Raw genomic sequence first — 26,911 nt, forward strand, 5'->3', positions numbered from 1 at the left:
CCAGAAACACTTGACTGGTTGTCTCTGTGTTCCATACTATGGCTATATTCTGCAGGTGACCAAACTGCCGCTGAATGTAAATGAGGTCTACCAATGATCCTAGGGCCACTTGCATCACTTCACTACTCTTAAGAGTCTCATTAGAATCTGAGTGAGGCATTCAGTAAAAAAAAAATTTTTTTTTTAAAAAAGACAGATTAATGGATTTACAGTGGAAATAAAAGTCTTCACATCCCTGTTCAAATGTCAGGTTTTTGTGACATGAGAAAATGAGACATCAGAGCTGGGCATTTTACGATAATTTGCTGGTCCATTTATCGCCGTCCGTCTATCCGCCTTTTTGTCAAGCCGGACCAAATAGTAATCGCCCATTGGTTGGTCCAGCTATCATTTTAAACGGGCTTCTATTAGCGTTTCTGCTGACAAACATCACCACCATGGGAGCTCACTGTTACAACAAAGACATTTAAGGCATGAAACAGTGAAGACACTCATCATCATACTGTATGGCACAATAGTGACATTACTATGAACTGGTGGTCCCGCCAAAACTGATGAAAAGACAAGAGGGAAAACTGGTCAGAGACGCTGCCAATGGGCCGACAACAACATTGAAGCAGTTTCAGGAATTTCTGACAAGTATTGGCTGTTTTACGCATGTGCCAATTATCTCCTGTCTTCTTCATGTCTAGGTAATGGCGTTAGGTGGCAAGACGGAAGCCTTATCTGACAAAGAAAAAAAAACAAACTTGAACTCTCCCAAACTCATGTGGGACAATGCCTCATGCTCAGTGGCGAGCAAAGATGGGGGCCGATGCTGTTGTGTTAGCGCAAAGGCTTTAGGCTCCGTCTAGAAAGTGAAAATAAAATGAGGTAAAGAAAAGCCTACTAGAACAGCTGAAATGTATTTGGGGCTCATCAGAGGCACTGTGAATGGTGGCAGTCGTGTGTTCCCATTTAACTTGAGTTTGAATGTGATGGGTCAATTTTTTATATTTTTAATAACATCCCCAATTATAAGAAAATGTGTGTACTTGTGCAACCACACTATCGCAGTTGTTTAACTTTACTACTCTTTTTTTTTTTCAATTGAGTTGTAAAGGTTATAGGTCATATTAACGGTGGAAACAGTTTTTGAATGATTTATCTTGGTCTCAATATTTTCTAATCAGCAACGCTGACATTTGAACAGGGGCTTGTAGAATTTTTACATCCACTTTATGTGCGCTTTATTAATGCCTGATTTCCATCCACTGCGTCGAGCCGCCGACTTCGCTTCGCGCCTTGTTAGTCTGTAAACAGCACAAACTATTAAGAGGCATTATCAATTGCTCAGCAGAAGGTTTTGTGCTGTTGATTGTCGTTCTGAGGCTGATACTTTCACATTAGGCCAAGTTGATGTGCTGCATGTTGCAATACACTCATAAGGAAACAGCAGACCTCCTGACCCCATCTCACTGAGGACCAGAGTGGGCCGTGCTTTCTATGCCAATAAGCCCGGCAGTCTGGTTGAAATTAAGAGGGCATGATGCTTTCAAAGTGCACTCTGATTCACGCACTTAGTGGGGATATGTGGAATGCAGAAAATGCACACAAAGGATTATGTATGTACATGCTTTCAGAATACAATCTGTAGGTTTTCCAATTACACAACTACCAGTGGAGCACAGGCTTTGATCTTTGATCAAACTACTAACCTGATTTCCTTTGACTAGTTAAACCTCGTAAAAAAAGTGGAGTAAAATATGTCTTAAATGTCTTCCATAACGCGCGACAACCGCACATCAGCACTCATCATTTGACCTAATTTCCACAGACATGAAAGGATTAACTCGATGTCTTTTGCTTTTAGTTTCTGTGGCTTTTGTGACACTTTTTCTGAAAGACAAACGGTAGCTAAGAGAACTATCCACAGAAAGTCACTGAGCTGAAGCGACGTTTCCATGTCACAACTAGTGTTCATTCTATCACCCATTTTTAAATGTAGTCTGAGTTTCTATTTAGTCAAGTTTTAGTCGACTATAAGTCAAGCATTTTAGTCTTTGTTTTAGTCCAAGAAAAGAATTTGATTCATCTAGTTTTAGTCAACACAAACTGTCAACATTTTGATCCGGACTTCTTTTTTTTTTGTTACTAAACAAAAACTGAGTATCTATAAAAACTACATTTAACAATCAATTTCAAACTCAAACCAAAAACATAAATATTCTATTTTTTGCAGAAATAATTACAGATACTTTTATGCTTGCATGCATTTATTTATATAATTATTTATAATAATATTGATGCCAATTGAAATCCAATGTGCTTGTGATGGCTCTGTGAAGACAAGCGTTTTACGTCACCAAATTAATACATTGGAATGCAAACTCCTACAGCTTTTTTTTTTTTTTTTATCTTGGGACTACATTTTGGCATCCCCAGAAATAAAAAAAAAATGGCAATTAACTTTCATGACTACATTTGGGCTATTTCATGTATGAAAATGTAGGTTAAACTTAGTTGTTTTTATTTGATGTGCTGTATTATTTTATTTTATCTATTGTAGAAGAATTGTTTTAGTTCATTTTAGTTTTTAGTTTGCATCCCTGTGCAGCCCATTTAGTACAAGTTCAACTTCACACACAATTGCAAAGGATCAACAAGTTTCTCCTATTGTTCCATGCTTAAAGCTAGTAAGTTAGCCAGCATTAGTTTGCGGTCTGTTTAACGTTATAGCTGCTGGTTTAATGTTACGTTATAAATTTTCTGTTAACTTACCGCACTGTCTTTGAGGTGAGCTGCAATGTGTCTTTTCAGCTTTGCTGTGTTTTTCCTTTCTATCTTGTGCTCACGTTGCCTCCCTTCTAATAAAATCAAGCATATGTTTTTTTTCTCCACTTCAATGTAGCGATAATGTGTCCATATCACGTCTTTTCTCCCGGGCTCTATGCAACGCATGACCATTAATGCTTGACTTTTATGCAGTGGTTATTTTGCCATGACTGACAACTCAGCACTTACTGACCTAACGTTATTTTAGCGTGAATTGTGCGAAAACTCGCCACCTAACATAGCGTTATTTTTGCCGTGAATCGCACGAGAACTTGGTTGAGAGAGGGTAATCGATGCCATGAAATCATACAATTTTCATCTAATCTTTGCTCGTGATCTAAAAGGTCCATAGATTTTTTTATTTAATTAACTACATTTTTGTCCCATCTTTATTTGTCCACAAACATCCATAGTGATTTATGGAGGTGGGCATTCAGTCCGACCGACGGACCGGTCCATCTATCCGTCAATGACGCACACGCATTTAGCATCTTCCGGTATTTGAGTGTGTGCTTAATTGCTAATGTAGCCGTCGTCTTATTTTATGTCTAGATACTTAGTAATTGCAATATACATTTTCTGTTCATAGCTGCTAGATCTCGTGTCGTCTAGTTTTCGTCAGTTGAAAAATGTGCATTGACGAAAATATTTTCGTCTGGTTTTTGTTAACGAAATTAACATTAGTCACAGTCTGAGATGCCGGCGTAAGCCTGTAAACAACCCCAGAAATGAAACCACTAGTCGAGTGTACATTCCCCAGGATCTTGTGTCCATTTTCAAGGGGGTCCATATACCATATTAGACCGGTAACGAAGTATGGAAGTTCTGTTACCTCCGTCATCGTCATTGACAGCCAGACATTTTCAAAGCAGATTTCCCCACACTGCCAACAATTTTCGAGCTTTCTCACCATCTTCCGAGAGACCCAGAGCATCGTATTCTACGACAGTATACACACCAAACCTAGGAGAAGAAAGAGTAGACGACTCTTCTTTTTTCACCAGGTGTATATAGATTTCGCCGTTCTTTAGTAATGAAGAGTAGAACATGAGTTGGTTTCACCAAAACCCTGATTTTCAAATAATAGGTGGAGAAAACAAGCTTTTTGGGCACATCAGTGATTAATGCTAATATTATTAGCTTTCATGACACCTCAAACTATAAAATAAAAACAAGAATGGCCAAAATAATTTATCTACAGAAGAAAAAGACCTATAAGATACGCCTTGAGTGACGCTTACTCACAAGGGTGAGATCTTCCCCGCCTAAACATTGAAAAACAATAACAGTAAATTGTTCGATACTAGTTGATGAATACAAACGTCCAAGGCAACGAATGAGTTAAATAATTGACGTTATTTGCAAATTTTGGGGAAGGGTTCCATATTCTGTAGGGGGGCGCATATTTCGTAGCAATAAATGGTGAAGATTTACACTGCAACGTTAGCTGCTGTACACTTGTCACTTGTACACCTCCTCACTAAAGTTAAACATTGTCAAAAATGTTTTACTGTTTCTACTTGTAGACCAGTTAACTTAGTTAACTCACACTTATATGAGGGTTAAGAATGTTAAAATGTTAGTAACATTTTACAAACAGTGACATTTTAGTAACATTTTAAAAACAGTTAGTAACAAGCAGTGCCTGTGCAGTCAAACATTTCGTGACGCCAACAGTTGGGACTCTGGAGTGAATTATTGTAGATGCAATCCCAATGGGACCTTTTTTGATGGAGAAATTCGAAGAACCACTGGATCTCAGAAATGTGTTTTCTTTAGTGCAATTCAATCCAATTAAGCAGAACATTTGTCTTCTGGCCGTAACAAGGCCAATAATGGTGTTTACTTGTTTTCTTCCAACGATGCGTAACAGATCAAAATGTCACAACAAACCCAATCTGGCTTTTGGTCTGCTTCCTTTGTTTGGGTAGGAGGGGATAAATATTCTCTGTATGATGCAATTCAGCATTTATCGCTGGCGTCATGGGTCCAAAGGTCCTTTAAGGCATAATAATTTCATTAGTAGTGGCCATTACATTTTCTTCTTCCATCAGGACATGAAGGGAAGCCATACATCAAGATAAGTGCTTTAAACCATCAGCCTTGCATGGCTGCTGCTTTTCCTATGTGGTACAATTGGAAGACTTGTGTGTGTGCAGCGTAAGCTCTGCAGATCTAGCTGCTGATGAGCTTTACAGACGGCGAGGGAAACATTTCTTCGCTAAAAAACAAAACAAAAAAAAAACTGTCTGTCAACACAAAAAAAATGTGCCACCCCCACCTTCTCTTCCATATCCAATATATGGCCCAAAGAGAAGAAAAACAAATCTCTGCACATATTATTCCCTTCAAGCAAACTGAGGCTACATTGTCTCAGGAGGACTCTTCTACTGCAAGGTCAGATGAACACAGACGGCTTCAGGCAAATGCTCCAGAATAAGAAAAAAAAACTTTTGTTTAAAAAGGTACACCGTTACTGCTTCCAAACTGAAATACTGCAAACTAACCACAAAAATCATGCAATGTCCCCAGAGGACTATAATCAAAGACAATGCAGAGATATGTGTTCAAAGTAAGGTATAGTCCATTCATTCATTATCCAAGTATTTTACTAAAATAACAAATGTGAAAATGAAATAAAAACATGTCAGGGAACAATAATTTTACGAGTGAAATCTATGGTAAGTAGCTAACATTAGCCAGTGTAAACAGTGAAGCAAAATTCTATTTAGTTTTGACTGAGCAGTTGCCTTGTCATTGTGTGCGTATTTAAGAGCCTTCAATGGCTTATACAACTGCGAGTATAGCATCTCGCTTCACGCAATTGTCTGCATTTTTGAAGTTTACATTGTGACAAGAGCCATGGAATAACTACACCAAAAATGATGTCTTACTCTGTTTTCATAATGTTAAATATAATGACACAAGGTGGGAACATTTCAGCAGACAGCAGCAAAAGATAGAGAATGAATATAATCATTCAAGTGTTACATGGGAGATAATGGCCCAAGCTGAAATTTAACAAAATGATCTCATTATCAGAAATCCGCTGGGAGCTGTTACTGTGTTAAATGTTCACATAACAAATAACGGAGGCTCTATTCCTTTTGTGCGAGCTCTGCTTATAAGGGGAGCCTGATATGGCAAGCCGCCTAACATTAGTAGACTGGTAATCTTGACAATTCCTATGGAAAACGGTCCCAGACTGACATTCAGTGAAACACTTTTTCATGACGACGTTATGGTATGGCACACATTCAAATCAAAGTGTCCTCTTGTGAAAATGAAAATGACAAAGAGCATAATTGGCTCCATTTTTGCACTGCAAAAGTTAATTTAACAAAGACCTCATTCTCTAAAGTGTCCAGACATGGCAATAACACTGAACGCAACACGGAACTTCCAAAGAAATATCACACATGGTGATTTGTTTACACGGAGGGGATAAATCAGCATAAAAAGTCTGCATTGAAATGGCAGCGAGGGGATGTCGTGTAATACTTAACAATTCACTCCAGGGAACACAAGGCCACTTGACCTCTTCAGACATCCCATCCATCCATCCATCCATTATCTCCCGCTTATCCGAAGTCGGGTCGCGGAGGCAGCAGCTTCAGCAGGGAAGCCCAGACTTCCCTCTCCCCAGCAACATCCTCCAGCTCTTCCGGAAGGATCCCAAGGCGTTCCCAGGCAAGCCGGGAGACATAGTCTCTCCAGCGTGTTCTGGGTCGTCCTCGGGGTCTCCTGCCGGTGGGACATGCCCGGAACACCTCACCAGGGAGGCGTCCAGGAGGCATCCTAATCAGATGCCCGAGCCACCTCAACTGGCTCCTCTCGACGCGGAGGAGCAGCGGCTCGACTCTGAGTCCCTCCCGGATGGCCGAACTTCTCACCCTATCTCTAAGGGAGAGCCCAGACACCCTGCGAAGGAAACCCATTTCGGCCGCTTGTATCCGAGATCTTGTTCTTTCGGTCATGACCCACAGCTCATGACCATAGGTGAGAGTAGGAACGTAGATCGACCGGTAAATTGAGAGCTTCGCCTTTCGGCTAAGCTCCTTCTTCACCACGACAGACCGATACAGGGTCCGCATCACAGCAGACGCTGCACCGATCCGCCTGTCGATCTCCCGTTCCATCTTACCCTCACTCGTGAACAAGACCCCAAGATACTTGAACTCCTCCACTTGGGGCAGAATCTCATCCCCGACCTGGAGAGGGCACGCCACCCTTTTCCGACTGAGGACCATGGTCTCAGATTTGGAGGTGCTGATCTTCATTCCGACCGTTTCACACTCGGCTGCGAACCGCTCCAGCGAGAGTTGGAGATCGCGGCTTGAAGAAGCCAACAGTACTACATCATCTGCAAAAAGCAGAGATGCAATACTGAGGCCACCAAACCGGACCCCCTCGACACCTCGGCTGCGCCTAGAAATTCTGTCCATAAAGGTTATGAACAGAATCGGTGACAAAGGGCAGCCTTGGCGGAGTCCAACGCCCACAGGAAACGAATCCGACTTACTGCCGGCAATTCGGACCAAACTCTGGCATCGGTGGTACAGGGACCGGACAGCCCTTATCAGGGGGCTCGGTACCCCGTACTCCCGAAGCACCCCCCACAGAACTCCCCGAGGGACACGGTCGAACGCCTTCTCCAAGTCCACAAAACACATGTAGACCGGTTGGGCAAACTCCCATGCACCCTCGAGGACCCTGCTGAGGGTGTAGAGCTGGTCCACTGTTCCACGGCCAGGACGAAAACCACATTGCTCCTCCTGAATCCGGGATTCGACCTTCCGACGGACCCTCCTCTCCAGCACCCCTGAATAGACCTTGCCGGGGAGGCTGAGGAGTGTGATCCCTCTGTAATTGGAGCACACCCTCCGGTCCCCCTTCTTAAAAAGGGGGACCACCACCCCGGTCTGCCAATCCAGAGGCACTGTCCCCGATGTCCACGCGATGTTGAAGAGACGTGTCAACCATGACAGCCCCTCAACATCCAGAGCCTTTATGAACTCCGGGCGGATCTCATCCACCCCCGGGGCTCTGCCACCGAGGAGCTTTTTGACTACCTCGGTGACTTCAACCCCAGAGATAGGAGAGCCCACCTCAGAGTCTCTTCAGACATCCCCATTAGTAAATTAAGTATCACTCCCAATTACCAGACAAGCATCTCTTCACCTTCCCCGGGAGGTCTGCCAGTGGTGCTGTGGAATACTCAACAGCAAAGTAAAGCGTCATATCATAAAAAACGTCTTAAGCACCAGTCAAAGATTCGCTTGTGGGTGTAATTGCCACGTAAACAGTTGCCACTTGACTTATTTAAATACATTCTAAAGAAGAACCTTTTACACTGACTGTTTATCTATGTGTCCGTTTAAACAGCATCGAGGCAGAAAGTCAACCAGCCAATTTGTGCCTTCTGTGGTACTACAGAGCTGTGTACAGAGTTGTGATGCAATGCTGGAACAGGGGTGTGAAGTTTAAAGGCGTCTGAAGGTTGTGAAGCGTCGTGGCGTCTGAATTGGTGTAGTGACCACCGTCGTAGTGTCATAACTCGTCAGTAAGCGTCTGGGGGGCGTTTACGCATTTTGAATCGGTGTCGTGAGTCGTGACATTTGGTCACTCTGATTGGCTGCTAGCTAGCAAATCAGCGCTCGGAGCACCGATGAGAAGTGACAAATGCGGATAAACATTCTTTACTTCGCGTGGGAGTTCATCGTGAGCGAAGAATATTGCTGAATGCATTGTTTACGTTTCTATAATCCGCCCCCGGCCAACAGCTTTCTGGTTGGATTTTTCTAACAATGAGAAATAGTGACTACCGCCGCCGATGGTATGAAAGGGTATTACATCTTATGCATGTGCAGAAGCTACTTTGATGGTCAGCGTCGCTGTCTGTCCTTGCTAGGGCTGGGCTGATAATTCGATATCAATATGTATCGCGATTGACACGTGATCGAAAATGCCTTCGATAAAACGTTCAATAGAAAAAAGAAAAACAAACCCGATCGCAGCATGGTGCGTGATGTAGGCAGCGCGCTTCCGCCTCCAAACATGAAGAAGAAGCGTTTAAACCAAAGAAGAAGAAGCTTTTAAACCAACGAGGAAGAATTATTTAAACCAACAAGAAGAAGCTGTTAACTCAACGGAGCATGCTCGCGGGCCCGGCGGCTCTGCGCTATGATCGCGGGCCCCATTCGTCGCGTATAAAACAAATGAATTTTTTGCCATTTTGCCTCGCAGCAGCCAATCAGCATTCAGGTTTCGAATTTCCCGCGATCAAAAGCGAGCGAATGAGGCGAAGGGGTTTGCTTCATCCGCGTTTCGTGTGAACGTATCAATATGTTCTCACTTGTGTCAATATTTTAGTATTAACCGTGATGATATTTTCTGAGGCTAGTGAGGCTAACAGCTATTCTCAACCACAACCATCTTATTTTTGTACTCTCGGACCCGAGCAGACATAAAACACTGACTGGACATTTCACTACACTGACTGGACATTTCACTACACGACTTCAAGCTTTAAACTTCAATACGGAGTAGTGAATTGGACTCGTCGACAAGTCACTTCATCCCCTGATTTGTATTTGTTTTTTTTGTTGTTGTTTTTTTTTTTTAAGTATACAGGGACAGTGCATATTATGTCATGTCATGTCATCTTCCAAACCGCTTATCCTATATAGGGTCGCGGGGAGTTGCTGGAGCCTATCCCAGCCGTCAATGGGCGAAGGCAGACTACACCCCGAACTGGTCGCCAGCCAGTCGCAGGGCACACATAGACACTGTCACTGAGCGGGAATCGATCCCACGCTGCCCGCACACAACTCAGGCGTGTGTACCACTACACTATCAGCGGACCAGTGCATATTAACTAAACAGTTTCCCGTAAATATGCCAGATTACAGCCAATGGCTAATTTGCATCTGTTGTCCCTGTGGCAGGTTGCTGTTAGAGTAAAAACAAAAAAAAAAGATAACATAACATCATACAAGTTTAAAAATACAGTACAATTTCAAAGAAGAAAAAGAATACAATAATGGACAGCCATAAATACATTGAATAAGACCCGAGTATGAGTATGATTTGTAAAGTGCTTCAGTGCTAGGTTTCATACATGTTAAAGTGCTTTAGTCCAAAGTGCTTAAATGTTAAAGTGCTGGGTACTAGAGCCAGCTGATGTCTCAAGTAGTAAGATACTATTGCACTTCAGTAATGTATACAGATGTTTGTGCACGCACTAACAACAGTATTCACCTACATATTTGTTTGTTTATATATAATGTCACAAAAACACTAAACACCAAATTACAGCGCAACAAACATTTCCAACGACATATTCATACACATAAATTACAAACAGATCAAAAGAAGATAATTTCTCACTCTATAGTTGTATATAGCGATACTGCAATCATTTAATTATCTGATTGAGGAATGCCAAAAAGCGGAGATACCAAAAAAACAGAAAAGTCAAATAAATACTGGTTCTGTTGTTACATCACAAATATGGCCATTTTGCAAGATGTATTTTTAGTCCATTACTTCCCACTTCAGCTTTTTTCTTTTTTTGGGGGGTAAGCAAGAAGTTCCACATTAGGAAGAATGTGCCCTGCAGTAGGGGAATAACTTTTAAGTCTTGATGCACATGAGGGGGGCAAGTAATGATTTCTGTGCTGTGTAAAAGCAAAAAACATTCCCAGAAATAACTAAGTTAGCAGGAGGATGCAGTATCTAAAAACACAACAATAGAGAACTTTGATCTTTAATGTTATGATTTCACCACTCATTATATTTAATGTTGCTTTGGCTGAGTTTGGAAGAATTGTGGGTATCAGAAAATGATTTTTCACATGGGTCTTTTTTTTTTTAATATAACAACTTGATTCTTTTAAAAGTAGATGTCTGACGACATTCGTCTGGTGGTTGACCATGCTGCACTTAGCATGTCTATGTCTATGCATTTTTTTTCAACAATGTAATGCTATTTCACCAACTAAATACATACCATCAGCAGATGTACCATGGATGTCAACCCTCATAGTGCAGAAACAAGGGTCAGTGCATTTTTAATAAAGGTTCTCCCCCATCCGAAAATTTGTGTTTACACATTAACAAATGCTTTGAGCACTAGTTATCATGTTCTGTGGCTGATTGTTATTTTTTTCAGTCCCTGAGTCTGGTGGATGGGTGGAGCCTCCAGTGCACACCTGCTTGGCATTACAATCAGCTGGGTATATAGGTGCAGGAGAAGTGGAAGCTAATCACTGGAATATTGTTGCTCTTAGTCTGTTTGCTTTAGTCGATCGCGTGATTGTTTCCGCAGCCACGTAATGCGTCGTTTAACTTCTTCACATGCAAGTAATTCCGTTTTTTGTAATTGTAGATTAGGTTTGTCTCTTTTCTGTTTCCAAACCAATCTGGTTTAGCTTCTGTCTTTCCTTTCCTGTGTAGTAAGGACTTATTTTTGTTTGTTGTACTCACCTGTCTTTCTCCCAACTGGGCTGAGTTCTTTTGTTAATCTTTTACTGCGCTTCCGTTACGTTCATTTCCGTTTAGTGTTTTTGTCTGTTCATCCGGCATCTAGCTTCTACTGCGCTCCGCCCATCCACTAGTGTTTCGTGTTTTCGCATCAGCCTTATATTGATGTTGTTCTTCGTTTGAGTGTATTTTTCCTTGCTCACCCCCTTGGTTTAAGAAAGCACTGTATTCGTTCATAAGTGTTCCGCTCTGCTTTGGGGTTTGGCGTTCTGGGCATGTGGTCGTGACACTAGTATCTTGATGACTCCGGAACACTGCCCTGCTTTTCCATCTTTCATCTCTATTCTCACTTAGCCACTAACTGAAAGCTTTTAATTCCAACCCCTGATAGATGCTCCGCTGTGAAAAAGAAAGAATGAGGGCTGCTGTCTGCTACAAGTGTGCGCCCAGCATCGTGTCACTGAAGATGGCTTCGGGCTGCTGATGTGTTGGACTGTGGTGCTGAACAAAGACACAGCCTTCAAAACGGCAAGAATGTGAGGTCAGCAACTGACACAGGGCTCTTCTGTTGGCCGCCAAAGGAAGCACAGCGTAATGTAGCAAGTAATGAAAAAGAAAAGCAATCATCCTCAGTAGTAGAGTGTGTGAGAGTCTAGAGCTGAGTTCGCGCTGAGTAGGACCTTGGTGAGAAGAGCTATAAATGTCTTTCGGTTCATTACAATTTTTTTTCATCAGACTAAAGGTTATCCAGTCACAACCTGATTGGAGCATTTGTGACTTATTGCGTAAGCAAAATTCTGTCCCCTGGGTTATGATTTGTTGTTTTTGTGTTTCTGTCGCATGTACTGGATTTTACTGCCAAATTGTAATTTCAATGCTTGTCCTTGGCTTTGAGGTGACGTCAACTGTACCAAACTTTTTTGGCGCATACTGTATTAGGGAACAACTCATATTTACCATCGATAACAAAGTCGACGCAACGTCTCTGCCTCGAAGCTTCGCAGTTATCATTTCCACGCAGACTGTTACTACAGAATAAAGCATTACTTTGTGTAGAAATTAGTTGGCACAATCACTTCACCCTCGCACCCCATCTCATCACAGATTAAATTTCGTAGTGTACGGCCGTATGACACCCACTCCCCCATGTTGATGACTACATTTAGATGCTGTAAACCCCCCCCCGCCCCCCCCAAAAAAAGGAGGTGGGGGTATTCAGTGAAAACAGCTTTAAAACACAAATAGAGTAGCCTCCGAAAAGAATGCTTCATTTATGGGCCAAAGGCTTTGAATGAAAGCTCCACTTTCAACACAAAAGCCTTGTTGACAAGTAACTTCCCTTACCCCTGGACAAACCCAAAATAAAAGTCTACAATAGTCTTACGCTTGCATGTATGAATTTCAGAGATTCACCACTGACCACTTTTTATGAGCCACTAAGAGCCCCCTGCTGCAAACACCACAGTGTGTTAACCCTGCTTTGCCTTTATAAATCTTTAAGATAACATTTTAATGACAAAAGGACATTCATTGTGTCATTTAAAAAACAAAAGCACACGTTGCTACAGTCATTCTCAAAGGTGGCTGGATTCTCATCACAGCTAATGGAGCCCTCTTCAAGAATTCATTAAATTAAAAAAATTAACTTGCTGCAATAATTCTAATGGAGAATTTGAATTAAAAGGTTTGAAGATGGGTGTGGCCAACAGCGTTTCATTTGGAGGAGTGATCCCAGTCTTTATCACCCAACACCAAAGTCAGGTTGCACATGAAGTGCAGAAACAGGCAGTTGGTGGCTGTGTGTGCCCTCTCAGAGGGGTGTGTGCTGTTGCATATTAATGACAAGGACAGAAGCGGCAGCAAGAAGTTGACATACACTCATTTGCTTGAAAAGGAGAGCCTTCACAATACAGTCGGCGGGAGACCGCGGGAATTCAGTCAAAGCTGAGGGGGCTGTGTCAATGACAAAAGAAAAGGCAACCTCACTTTTTTTGTCTCTGAAACAAGGCCTGCCCAATTGCTTGGTCTTCACCAGAACCCAGCCCTTTTACCTTTATGCATATCAATGGGAGAATTCCTGCATAAAGAAGGCAGCACTACAGCAGGGCAGCATGAACTATCTGCCTTTATTTCAGAAACAATGCCACTCTGGTTCCCTCCCTCAGATAACAAATAAACCTTTATTTTTTACAACACAGAAGAGCCCGTGGCCAAAATAAGAGAAATAGCAAGTGCGCTGTAATCTTACTCTCACAGTACAGGCTGGAGCTTTAAGTGTGTTTAAGCTTTCAAAACTTTTGAATTCAAAACAAACTAATGTTGTACAGTACGCAGGGTATGCACAGAAATTCGTGTGCTAAATGTAATACTTATATTTAAGCCTTGTCTAAACATCTACTTAGGGGTGGGCGATATGACGATATTAGATGATTAAGGACTTTAACGTGTTGACGATCTCATAAAGCCGAAAGATCGTTTGATCGTCTGCATGGCACATTCTAAATAATTTAGCTCTATGGCGGCGCAAAGCCGCTGATGCGTATACCCGACCAACCAATCGCAGCACGCACAGTGCACCGTACGTGACACTCCCCGCCTCCCTATTTGTTTGTATAGCGGGAAGCTATAGCGGAAAGTCACCATGAAGCGGAGTTGGTCCCGAAAAGAAACTCCACATCCACAGTGTCGATTTGGTTTGGCTTTTCCTCGGAGGAGAAAGCGCAAACCAGTTATTTGCAAAGTTTGCAGAGACTCTATTCGGATGTCAGATGGCAACACGACAAGCCTACTTAATCCCATGCGGAGACAGCACTCAAAAAACTACGCCGACAGCCAAAGCAAACGGAGATCAGACACATGATGATTGGTCATTACCTGAGCCCTGAGTAGTTGTGATGTCATTTTCAGTTTCAACCATTTTTAGCCATCTCAGGGGGCGGCCATTTTGTGAGATGCTGTGATTGGTCGTTACCTGAGCCCTGAGCAACTTCGATGTCATTTTCAGTCAACAAAAGTGCCAGCCGTTTTCGATGATTTTCACCCATCTTTGAAGGCCCACAGAATATTGTGTTTTATGACTCTATATACAAGGAACCTACCAAAAGAAAGATTAGACTCTCTTCTTTCATAAGAAAAAAAAGTTTATTTCTAGCATTTGTCATTCCTGAGTAATCTGCACTAGAACATAGGCAAGTTTCACTGAAAATCCTGTTTCTAGAAAAAAAATTGAGAAATCAAGGGTTTTGTGAAGACTTATGAACTTATACATTTCAACTTTGACCCCAACATTTTTGCTTTTATAACACCTCGGATATCTAAACAGTACTTTTCTTATTTAAAAACCCCACAACAATTCTAAAAAAGCAACTTTCATGCCAAAAAACAAAAAAATGTATGAAGATTATGCTACATACTAGCAATAGGTCTGATAAGCGACACTGGTGAAATCTGCTGGCGATTGCACGTCATTACAACGCTTTCCAAGCCTGAAATTTTGTGATGAAATGCGTCAGAGCCTTGGGCATCAAATGCACACAAAAAACGCAAAAGACGAGTTAACTCGATGTTGGGAGTGTACTAGTAGATTCTAAAAAACGATTTAAAACTATATAGGCATCAAATGAGTTGACCCGCATATTGACTGCATGTAAACGTAGTCACTATGGTGCTGGGGACAAAATGGAGGAGAAGGCACGGGCGTCGTAAAGTTGAAACGTTGCACGTTGCATACGTCGTAATTCGAGGACTGCCTGTACTTGACAAAAAGTATAAAGTGTTGAATTCAAGAAAGTGTTCGTGCAGAAATGTGAGGCCATGATGATAGTTTTGGGTAGTTGAGTTTTAGTAGTTGAATAAATACAACGTTTTGAAATCAATGAATAATCATTTTAATAATCACGATTTCAATCTCAATCAAAAACCCATAATGGTATAGCCCTAGTATTGGAGCGTTTTTACAAGTCAGAGTTTGAGAACAGATGTACAGCACAATATCAGCACCGATACAGAGATTGATATACTACTTTTAGCAGTGCTGCCCAAGCCCAAAATAGGTCAATTTGTATTGGGTAAGAGTAAAATGGCATTTTAATGCTCATCATGCAAGCAGGCTATGTAGTAAACGCGGGTTGTGTGCTTATTTTTGCTTTATGAAGAAATCTATGTCGGTTATATATTTTAAACAAGATTTGCAACCAAGTATGAACTATCTTTCTTGAGCTGAAAAGGTGTGGAAAACTCTTTCAGGTAGTGAAGCATTAAGTCTTTACCATACTCGTGCGGGCAGCTACCGCGTGGACGTCATTGCGGCAATGTAGCAATGCGCGTAGTTTGCCTTTTTACTTGCGCGCAATTCACATGCGTTGTTTTTGAAATGTGTTGCAGTTTCACTCCAAGTCGGAGGGTGTCACTACAGCTGATATTGGCTAGGACACCTCAGGGTGGAATTTCCTCTGCCTTTTCTGGCCAATTCCGGTCGGTGTCTTTTCTTTGCCAAACAACGAACAAAGCGACAGAGACAACAATGAATATCGTGTCTGCTGGAACAAAAGGACCTAGATGACTAGATTATGCATTTAACTGTATTGCGATATCGATCAAGAGGGCGGTGGCAAAGGTGGTAAAAACTCCCAGCCGTAAACTAGTTTGCTACACAGCAGCAGCGACGAGCTACATAGTGTGGATCCTCTCCTTCGTGTTGACAAATTATTGTGTGTTGAGGAACCTAGCCAGGGAAAGCCATCGCAGTATGCGACTAAACGAACCAATCATGAGAGAGAATGCACGTTGCACTCTACGCGCAGCAACAATTTCTGATGCGTGCGCGGCATGTGTTGCAGAAGTGCTGCGCAGAACAACGTGTCGGTCACATGATGCAATATGGCCGTTGTCGCCTGTGCGTACGCGGCAGTATAGGGAGGCCTTTAGGCAACCATTTGTTACCCAACATGGATTGACAACCCAAATCTGAACGAATAAAAACAAGCCCACCGCATTAAACAGGTGCCAATGTAAAGCAGCCCATCCTTACCTGACTGGCAAATTAAATAAAAATTGGACGCCTGAAGCGGCTAATTCAATGGGATTAAAATGGGACGGGGTCCCGCAGCAATGTTCCAAAAGCGGGTGTGCAGGCAATCACCAAAGTGTAGTTAAGATTACGATTCACTTGCTGCTGTTTTACTGACAATCCTGAGTGTAAGACACTGAGCAACACTTTCGTTTTTTTATTCTTTCAAGGCAGCGTTAGTATACATCTCCCATCTCCCTCCTCTGACACGGAACGGAGTAACTTCAGTGTTTTCTTGCAGGAAGCTCATTTTCCTCCCTTCCACGTGTGACCTGCAGCAACCAAAACCTTCATCGTCTTCATTGCAGTTGGCAGAGTTGTAATCAAATCATAAACAATAAAGGATGATAGCTGAGAAGCTGAAAGCTGAGAGTCATGTATCTCATGGTGACTGATGGCAACAGAGCGCTTTGCTTCCAACAACTGCACACACATAACAGAAACCATGAAGAGACACGCGTGGCTACTAAACCAAACACTCCTGCACAAACCACCTGTTTGGTTGGGAAGAGGGTGGGGGTAGGTGGGTGAAAAAAAAAAAAACAACAACAAAAAACTGTGCGTGTGTTAATATTCCAGGGCTGCACACAAAGGCCACAGTACGTGTCCATATTGAGCATGTGTTATGTCAAGGTTACCGTTTTTGTGAGAGTCCGCTCTTAAGTGTTAAAGTGATTTGCACATAGCGAGACCGCTCGCCTTAATGGCTTGAAATTGACAGCCGACGCATGCCGCAGACACAGTCGCCTGTCTGCAACAAATAACTGTGATTACGACACAAGAAGGGAGGCAGTCAGAAAATACTATTTGGGGAAATTAGCAACATAATAGTTGAGCAAACACTGAAAAGCAGAGAGCGGTGTAATGATCGATTAACTTGAGGTGATTGTGCGAAAATGATTAATGGCAGCTGAGGAAAAATTGAGTACGCTAGTACTGTATATTGTATGAAAACAAAGGGTCATCTGTAGGAAAATGAACCACAGCCACAAAGACCCATCAAAGCTGTTCTACTCATGGGATTGAAACAGGAATTCAGAACAGCTCATGAAATATTTTAGTTAATTTTCCCAATAGGCTTGATTTAGACTGGATGGTTCAAGTCACGGACACACTTCCAAATGTTTTGCTCTCAAGTGGAAGATGTGCTTCATAGCAGCGTATGCATACATGAATGCACAACGCACATGCATACATACATACATGCACATGACTTATTTGATCCGTTGCACCACTAGTACTCTCCCATCCCAACATACAGTAATTCCATATTTCATTCCTTTTCTGGCTGTGTATAATGATGTGATGCTGTGATGTATTTTGAGAGCCGTACTACAAGGATCACAGCAAGCCTTGTTTACACGTGTTCCAGGAGAACTCTGCTTAACATTAAGATTGGATCATGTTATGCCCATATTTATGTTCAGTAAATCTTCGGTAGGCACCCCAAAAATCTGTCGCTACCCGAGAACCGTTTGTACTCACTATAGCTGCCATTGGTAACCACTAAGAAGCTTACTATTGTACATATCACTAACATCTTTCCATTTTGCCAATGTAATAAAAAAAAAGCAAAAAAACTAAGCAAAACAAACCCCATATATCTCTAAATTTGGGGAATAATTTGATCTGAAACTATGAAATGAGTATATATTTGGGGGTATTTAATAATGTGAAACTATGAAATGAGTATATATTTGGGGGTATTTAATAATGTATCTGCTAGGTTGAGATAAACGTTTTACTCACTGTGCAAATTTACCTTCAATTTAACTTGAAACAAACACATTTACAAAATTTGGATATTTACATTTTGACAAAGTTACATACAGCTGTTATCTTATTTTTATACTCGACAGTTGAGAATGTTTAAAGAGGAGAAGCACAGGGTACGGTTGCAATAAGACCGTTTTTGACACGTTCCTATTGAAGCGAAGGAAGTCTTCTTATCTAACTTATTTGAACACTTGTATGAGTTTGAGAATGCTAAAAAAAAATGGTTAAAACATTGCCTGTGAAGTAAGAATCCAAATCAGAATACTGTAGGCTACTGATCTCATGTGGGAATTTCCCCATTGCAGGACTAATAAAGGCTTACTGTGTTCTAAAGGTTAATCAATTTAACCTGGAAAATATCAATTAATTTTCCATGAGTCTTATTGGATGTTTTTAGGGGGAAATCTGAACAAGTAGAATGGCTATTCAGTAAGGGAATGTGTTAGACTTTTATGGTTCACCTGTATATAGTCTCAGAACCAATTATTTGTTGGCTGAGGCACCCAGGCAGAGAGACTAGCACACTGATACGCATAGCCTATTTTAAGAGCAGGAATGGCAAAAAGCGAAGTACAGATGCAGCGTTTTTTTGTTCAAAGACCAGGCAGACTTGTCAGGACCGCGTCTGAATTTTCCACAAAGGGATAGTTTTCATGTCTTTTAGAGGAGGAAGGGAGATTTGAGGAGGGGGCCATCTGCTTTCTTGTGGAGAGGAGACAAGATGGGACATGCACGCACAGCCACACACAACATGTCCACCATGCTATGAAGCCTTCAATTAAGAGGAGCCGCCGACATCCTGGCGCGCAAGTCTGGACAGGACCTGGCGCGGGATGAAAGAGCGGATCTATCTCAGGTGAAATTGGGTGGGTATGTAAGATCCACCCACCCTCACCACCACCCGCTCATCCCCACCAATCCCTCCCCACTCAGTTAAGTCCATTAGTGGTGGAAGAGCCCCACGTGCTTGACAAGTAATACCAGCTGTGACACCGAGCGCAGGATGGCTGTGTGTTCTGTGGTAAGGGAGGGAAAAGGGAGGGGAAGGGTGGGTGGCGGAGGTTGGGTGGTTTGGGGGGTAGGGTGGAGATGAGGGAGTGAACAAAAAAACATCTTTCATGACTGTTCTTGGAGAGATTTAAAGCTGAGTTTGTCTTTTTATGTGGGCCTTAAGCACAAAGACTCAAGAGCAGGGGTGAGCAATATATGGCCCGTGCGCTGTATAGTATCCAACACAGCGTTTGATATGGTCTACCGTTCTAGGCTAAAAACAAAACACTTAACCCACAAATGCTCATAATCATGAACAGCTGTCCAATTGTTGATTCATGATTTTTTTTTACAGAAATTTAGCACAGCCCTGACAACTTCACAAAAACTGAAATGGCCCAAGCTCTCATCTGTTCACTACACTGCGATAAACACTGGTTGTTGAGTTTGTTTAGCGATATCAAGTACCAATGCGCTTTCTCATTCCAAACTCCATTTTCAATTTAGGTCTTGCAGTTCTTGACACTCATCACTGTGATCATTCAAAAGGAACCTCAAGTTGGACTGAGGCGGCGACCATCTGCTGTGTGCACACATTTACACCATCACTCCTAAACACACACACAAAGCAGCAGGCGGGGCCATAAAAGTCTGACCTCGACCCGTTGCACTTCTCCACTATGTGAAGATGCGAGGGATGGCACAGCGGTGCAAAGAAACTCATCCATTTCCTCTCAAATAAATGGAGTGATAGGTGTTACACGGGGGTTAATTTCCAGCAGAAACAGCTGTGGTGTCAGGGAGGTTGAAGTCAGAACAGCGACTCCAGCCTTTGCTTATTAATGGACAGCATGTCGGACAGGAACACACAATGCTTGCTACTTGTTGGCCTGCAGGCGAGGAACTAGGTTAGAAAGAAACATATTAAGCTGATGCTGTAGAACCAGTCCTTGAAATCCATAACCACATGCTGCATTCCTAGACCCTTAGAACCTGCGCTAAAGGAGCAACCTGACCTGACCTTTGAGCGAAACTATCACTTAGCCCGTCAAAGCCTCTGGTCATAATCCAAGACAGGATGTGCAAGAAGCTCTATCCTTCTGCATAAAACACGAGTGGGACCACATGAAACTGAAGAGACGCCAGGGGCGAAATGATAGCCCTCTACTCATGCTCATACAGTTCAATCGGAGCCACAAATGGGAGACAAAGTCGCATGATGGTAGGCATCAACAAGTCATGCGCACAGGGGCTATATGTTGCTCACTAATAAATTCAACAAGAATCCAATGAGTTGCCTCAATGAATTTTACTGTTGATGCGTCACGGACCAGAGAGCAAACCCGCAAACCAGATGAAGGGCAAGACGGATGGGACGGGGGAGGGGAACAGTTATATAGTTATATTCATTGGGTTTTAATTCAAGTTAGTAATAACAGCAGATTTTTTTTTGTTTGTTTTTTTTGTTGGGAGGGGGTGCGGGGGGATTCAACGTAAAAAAATGCTAAACGGATGCTAATTAAGTTTTCGTCGGCACCTGCGCGCGGGACAGGCGAGATCGTCGCCTCCTGAGGCGGGCGGGTGCACACGGAAGTTGGGACACACTTTCAGTAACCACGGGAGGACACAGTTTACGAACGTCTTAAAATGTAAAAAGTATATAATGCTTACCTTGGCCGAGAAAAGTGGCGAGGAGGAGGACGAGAGAGCCCAGGCAGCCGGCGGACAACAAGTGCATGGTGGCGAGTCTCACGCGGGGGTCCTCGAGTGGCAGGAAAAGAAGGAAGGTGGGTTCCCACGTCGAGTTGTTGTCGATGAAAATGTCGTTCGGTGTTCTATTAGTGATCCTGTAAAGCGTCGAAAGCAGTTGAGGTGAGTTTTTGTTTTTCGTGGGGGCGGGGTTACGTGGCCCACGAAGTCAAGGGCTGTAGCCAGTTGTGCTGGAACAGGTAATAGCGGAGAGCGGAGCGAGAGTGCAATGGAGGGGAGGGCGAGTGTTCGTGGAAAAGGGGGACACGTTGTGTTTGAACCACGCCCCCATCCCCTCCTTCACTCCCTCAGACACTCTCAAACATCCCCCTTCCAGATTCACCCCCCCCTTTCAAACAAGTGCTCTTCTTCCACATCGACCCCCCCCCCACACACACACCATCTTACCTCCACCCCCCTATTATGTTCTCCTCCTGCCCTTCCCTGCAACCTCTTTATACTTATCTCAAACATTTCCCTCTTTCTCTTTATCAACATCTGCAAAACATACACAAACACACAGTGAACGGCGGCAATGCAAACCGCCAAAATATAAATTCAAGGAGATGGAATGCCATTCAAACGGACACCCCTTGCCGCCAAACCGCCACTTCTCATTTTGATGTAGTAACGACATGAGGTTGATTAGAAAATACAGTCGACATTCAGAAAATGGAATAAAAGGAGAAAAGATTAAGAATAAAAAGGTAACATCCCAATTTAGTCACTTAGACTTAGTTTTGGTGGCACCCACTGCCGAGTTGGGCACAGGGATGACTACAACTCAGCGCAAGCTCATGTTTAGCGCAGGTTGCTAAGTGACCAAACAGGTTGTAGCCTGGTGCCTTTTATTGGTTAGGGCGTCAAGCAGGCTGCTGCTCAGCTGTATGTCATCACTGTCGAGCAGAAACCCTATATGTCCAAATACGTTTGAATGTTTTGGGTTTTTTTACATTGATACTCGCCACATTGACTGATATTTTTATGTTTTTTTAACCACTTTAAATTGCTGAAAAATCGCTTGAGAACAAAATTATTAAATGGGACTAAACCCATATATATATATATATATATATATATATATATATATATATATATATATATATATATATATATATATATATATATATATATCTATCACAGCGGCTCACAACGACCAATCACGGCTGAGCTGTTTTCTGAATCTGAGCCGTGATTGGTTGTCGTGAGCAGTTGTGATGTCATTTTCGTTGACAGAAGACAAAATGGCCGCCCCCAGAGATGGCTAAAAACGAGTGGATTAACACTTATTCCACAAACGCAATATTTATCAGAGTGCCCTGTTTCAACTAGTGGGCTTGCATAGAACATATTCTTGAAAACAATGTTTGCGTTGACTTCCTCTTTATTAAATAGCGGCAATGGAACATGATTCATAAGGGAAGTAGAATAGGTCATGCGCTTTCATCATCAGTTGTTTTATTTCCTGAGTTTATTTGTTATGGGGGTGAGGCAAGCACTCATTCCATTTTAGTTTTTTTTTCTTTTTTTTAAAAGTTGTAACTTTGTTAATGATTTTGTTTTGACTTACGCTGCTGTATTCCAGATAACGAGGAAGTCAGAAATAGCCCACTTAGAGCTACCGGGGCCCAATGTCGAAGCATTCCAGTGATGTATGGAAAAAACATGGATCAGAACCATGATAAGCTTGTTCTTGTTTTCTTTGGGAAAGGTTTTGGCATTCTGATTGGCCCAATTGTGGTAGGACTAGGAACTTTGAAAGCCGTTTCATTGTGCATTTTTGCTCACCTTTAGATGTAAATTTCAACCTACCAACTACCAATTGTGCTCAGTTTCATATATGCATTTGGCTACTTGATAAGGATCTAAGTAACAGCAACAGCTCTCAGTATGAAACAGTACAGTGAGACACTACTGCAAGCTACAAACGCAATATTGTTACAGTAGATTGCATATTTGATAGCGCTCTTGTATTGGGTGGAACTGATTTTGTGGTTGTAGTTAATGTTGTGGCTGCTGACTGTATCTTAGGAACTAGAGAATGCAATTTCTAGAGAAATTGCGTGCGAAGGAAGCTGAAAAGAAACTGCGGAATGCGTTGGAATGAAGTTGAATAAAGTTGAATGATACTGAATATGGTTGAATGATACCGAATGAAGTTGAATAAAGTGGAATGAAGTTGAATGAACTCTATGAAAAATTGTGGAATGTTTTGGAATGAGCGGAAATCGATCCAACGCTGCCTGCACATAACTCAGCGTGTGTACCACTAGACCATCAGGGACCTAACTGGAATGCTGTAAAATCAAATAACTAATAATGTGAGTTGAATGAGCTGAATTAAGTGTAATGAACTCTATGAAAAATTGTGGAATGTTTTGGAATGAGCGGAAATCGATCCAACGCTGCCTGCACATAACTCAGCGTGTGTACCACTGGACCATCAGGGACATAACTGGAATGCTGTAAAATCAAATAACTAATAATGTGAGTTGAATGAGCTCGGTGTGTGTACCACTACACCATCACCTAACTGGAAGCATGTAAAATTGGAATGTTGAATATGCAAATGGGAGTGAATGGCGGATGGGTTTTTTAAGGTTGAATAATTTGAATTTTTGGGAAGTAGGAATTGTGGTGTTAGGGTCCACGTTGTGTCGTGGCCGTTTAAGTTGTGTGTGTGGGTGCTCTGCCCTGATTGGTGGCCTTTGTCATCGGTACAGCAGCCCAATCAGAGCAGGGGAGGGTAACCAAATTAATCAATTACTTTGAGTTGTGTTCACCCTTCAAGCAGTTAAGAGGGACTTGGTTGCTGGTGGACAGGGCTGGCTGGAATGTTGAAAGTGCAAGTGGGACTGAATGGCGAATTTAATGATGTTTTTAAGGTTGAATAATTAGAATTTTGGGGAAGTATGAATTGCGGGTGTGTTGAAAAGGTTAACCAATGTGAGTTGAATGAGCTGAATCTTGTGAATTTGAAATTGGAATGGTTTAAATGTGTTGATTGTGCCATTGGGAATGAATTGTGAATTTTTGAATGTTTTTTTTGAATAATTTGAATTTTTGGGAAGTAGGAACTGTGGATGATGTGGAATGTGAGTTGAATGAGCTGAATGAAGCAGAATGAAGTTGAATGACCTCTACGAAATATTGTGGAATGAGCGGGAATCGATCCAACGTAGCAAATGGGGAAGTGTTGAATTTGCCATTGGAACTGAATGTATTGGCGCGCCAAAAAAGTGCGAGGAATGAAATATAATCATAAAAATAAAGTTAGAATAGCCTAGAATAACATATGTGAAGGCCTTCGCCTTCACACAATTATGTCATGAGGGCTTTTCTTTTGTTTGCGAAGAGGAGGCGTGGTGTGTGTGGGTGGTTGAGCACCTGGTGTGCACAGACGCACAGACACGCACATAAATGCAAACAGGGTTGTAGTGTCACATATCCGCTTTTTGCCTACAGGCAGCTGACAGAAGGTTCATGTAATTAGACTATATAGGATATGAGTTCAACGTTAATCTTAATGAAGACATTTCCATATTAATAATTCAGAGCTAATTAATAATTGAGCACACCGGTCATATCTTTTTTTTTCGGAGAGCACATTCGGATGTGGCGCCGCAATAATTATTTTCCATATAAAGACACTGCTAATACAGTAGTTGGAAGTCCAAAAAGTGGAACTACCAAAGTTGATTGACTTAAAGGTTGTAAAATTTGGAGTTGGATGGATATTCCATTAATTATTGTAGATAAAGCATTTTCAACATAATTATAACAAAGGGCAAGGCAGTTTTATTTGTATAGCACATTTCATTAACAGACTGAACAGAAGGGGCCCAAGGACCGACTCTCGAGGAACCCCACCTGTCATGGCCATCCGATCTGATTCAAAACTTCAAAGTAACTCCTTTCCTCTAAGTAAGACCAAAACCATTTTAGGACTGTTCCATTTAATCCCACCCAAGTTTCCAACCTGTTCAACAGTATGTTATGATCAATTGTATCAAATGCTGCACTGAGATCCAATAAGACTAGCACCGACAACTTCCCTGCAACAGTGTTCAATCTTATGTCATTTAGTACTTTGATAAGAGCTGTTTCTGTACGGTGATGATGATGGTCGGAATCCTGATTGGAATTAATCAAAAAGTCCATTTGAGTTCAATAATTTTCTGAGTTGATTAAAAACCACTTTCTCAACAATGTTTGTTAAGAAGGGAAGGTTTTAGATAGGTCTATAATGTACTAACAAGGAGTCATCCAGCATCCTCGTTTTTAGAAGGGTATGTATGGATGGCAGCTACTTTCAGGGGTTTAGGAAACTTGCCTGACTGAAGTGAGCAATGACAAAATAGGTTGTTGTCTATCGCATGGAATTACTAGACTTACTAGACGAGACACTAGCCAAATTAACATGTATGGCTTGATTTTTAGTAATTAATTATTTTAGCTGGGAAAATATTGATTTATTCAATCCAATAGGTATGTCCATATTGGCTGCTAATTACGGACGTGACGTCACTAGTGTCAACTTGCCCGTGGGTGGCATGACTCAGGGGTTGAGTGGTCGTTTCCCAAACCAGAGGTTATGGGATCGATCCCCAGCCATTGTGACCACGTCGAAGTATCCTTGAGCAAGATCCTGAACTCCCAGTTGCTTCTGATGCATGATGCATCAGTAGGTAGATGAGGTACAGTGTGAAGCGCTTTGAGTACCAAAGGTAGAAAAGCGCTATACAAGTGACAGCCCATTTACCATTTGCTCATTAACAATGCTAGTCTGAACAATTATTGGAGTAAAAAAAAACCCCCAAAAAACAAGAATTACATACTGTATAGCAACAGTACAGTTTTGGACAAAAATAACACTTGGCACACACTTGGGCGTTGTCTGCCATGGAAAGGGTATTTACGCAGACCTCCGGGCAAGGATATGCAAGCCCATGTGTCTGGTCATATTACGCACATGGCAGCTTAGTCCAGGCGATTACTGACCGCCGCAAATGCAAATTCCATCCCAGGGTCCAAAATGAAGATAAAGGTAGGCATGGAAAGTCCATATTTATAGTTACAGGACATGGGCCATGTTTATTTCTTGAACTTGGAAATGGTGGCCTAAAAGACAAGTAAAGCCTGCAGCCACAACCATTGTTGATACGATCCATTACAGTAACATGCTGCCAACACATTGTGAGAGCCAACTTCAAAATGAAAGCCTAACAATGCGTTGTTATCCAGTGCTTGTATTAGTGGTGCAATGAGTAATAGACAACTAATATATTATCACATTATTCAATAATTGTTTTGATAGTCGATTATTTCAAGAACCTGTTTAAAAAATGTCCAAATCCTTGCAATTTCAGCCTCTCAACAGTAAATATTGTCAAATTTCTGTGAGCCTCCATGAAAGCAGACTGATTATCTTTGTGTTGGATTCTGTTGCTTGCATCTGTTTTTACTGTGTGAAAACAATGATCAAGTCATTTTTAAAGTTACAAAATGTGCATAAAATGTCACTGTATTTTCAAATTCATTGCAACAAAAATATGAACTTTTCCCTGCTGCAAAAAAAAGGACATTATCTCTTTAAACATTGTCCAACGTTCAGCATACAACAATTAGTATTTCCATCAAACAGCACAGTCTTAACAGTAAAAGACAATCGAAAAAAATGTTATCACTTACCAGCAGTGTCTCTCAGCCTCTTCACTTGAGCTCTAAAGTCCGTAGTCTGTAGTCCTCGTCTGGTCTTAAGGATCGCTACAAAATGATCTGCTCTTTTATGCTTTTATCCTTTCAACTTATTAGTCCAACAACAAAGGTTTTGTGTCTTTTATCCTCCTTGTGTGTTTTGCATTTTCCTTTAGATTTTTTGTGGCTTTTTGTAACACTTTCTAAGAGATGTGGGAAGCAAAAGTTAACTTAAGTGTTAAGTGCAGTTTGGTGCTGTTACTGCCTTTATTGTTTGCACTCGCTGTTTTTGTTCCCATTCTCATCGGCTTCAAGTTTTATGCGTTATCTGTG

At 41.9% G+C, this 26,911-nt stretch overlaps 1 protein-coding gene and 1 long non-coding RNA gene across 3 annotated transcripts in view; one reads left to right on the plus strand and one right to left on the minus strand.

Annotated features, from left to right (window-relative positions):
- Window positions 1-26,652, minus strand: part of LOC147145127 (CD166 antigen homolog A-like) — a 75,466-nt gene extending 48,814 nt beyond the window's left edge. The window contains exons 1-2 of one of the 2 annotated variants that reach the window (XM_086036280.1): window positions 26,573-26,652; window positions 20,804-20,979 (exon numbers count right to left, since the gene is read on the minus strand). In XM_086036280.1, the coding sequence (XP_085892406.1) occupies window positions 20,804-20,870 (67 nt within the window). In that variant the 5' untranslated portion in view covers window positions 20,871-20,979; window positions 26,573-26,652. Of the gene's footprint in view, window positions 1-20,803; window positions 21,145-26,572 lie in introns of those variants that run through there. The other variant, XM_086036281.1, reaches the window with a different exon arrangement.
- On the plus strand, window positions 11,016-12,357 carry LOC147145128 (uncharacterized). The gene is made up of 2 exons (XR_015087486.1): window positions 11,016-11,178; window positions 11,690-12,357. It is a non-coding gene; the product is annotated as an uncharacterized LOC147145128 (long non-coding RNA).
- Window positions 26,653-26,911: the final 259 nt, after the last annotated feature.

Source organism: Filicampus tigris, chromosome 7, assembly GCF_054856515.1.
Source record: "Filicampus tigris isolate MCC_2025a chromosome 7, RoL_Ftig_1.0, whole genome shotgun sequence".
NCBI classification, from domain to species: domain Eukaryota; kingdom Metazoa; phylum Chordata; class Actinopteri; order Syngnathiformes; family Syngnathidae; genus Filicampus; species Filicampus tigris.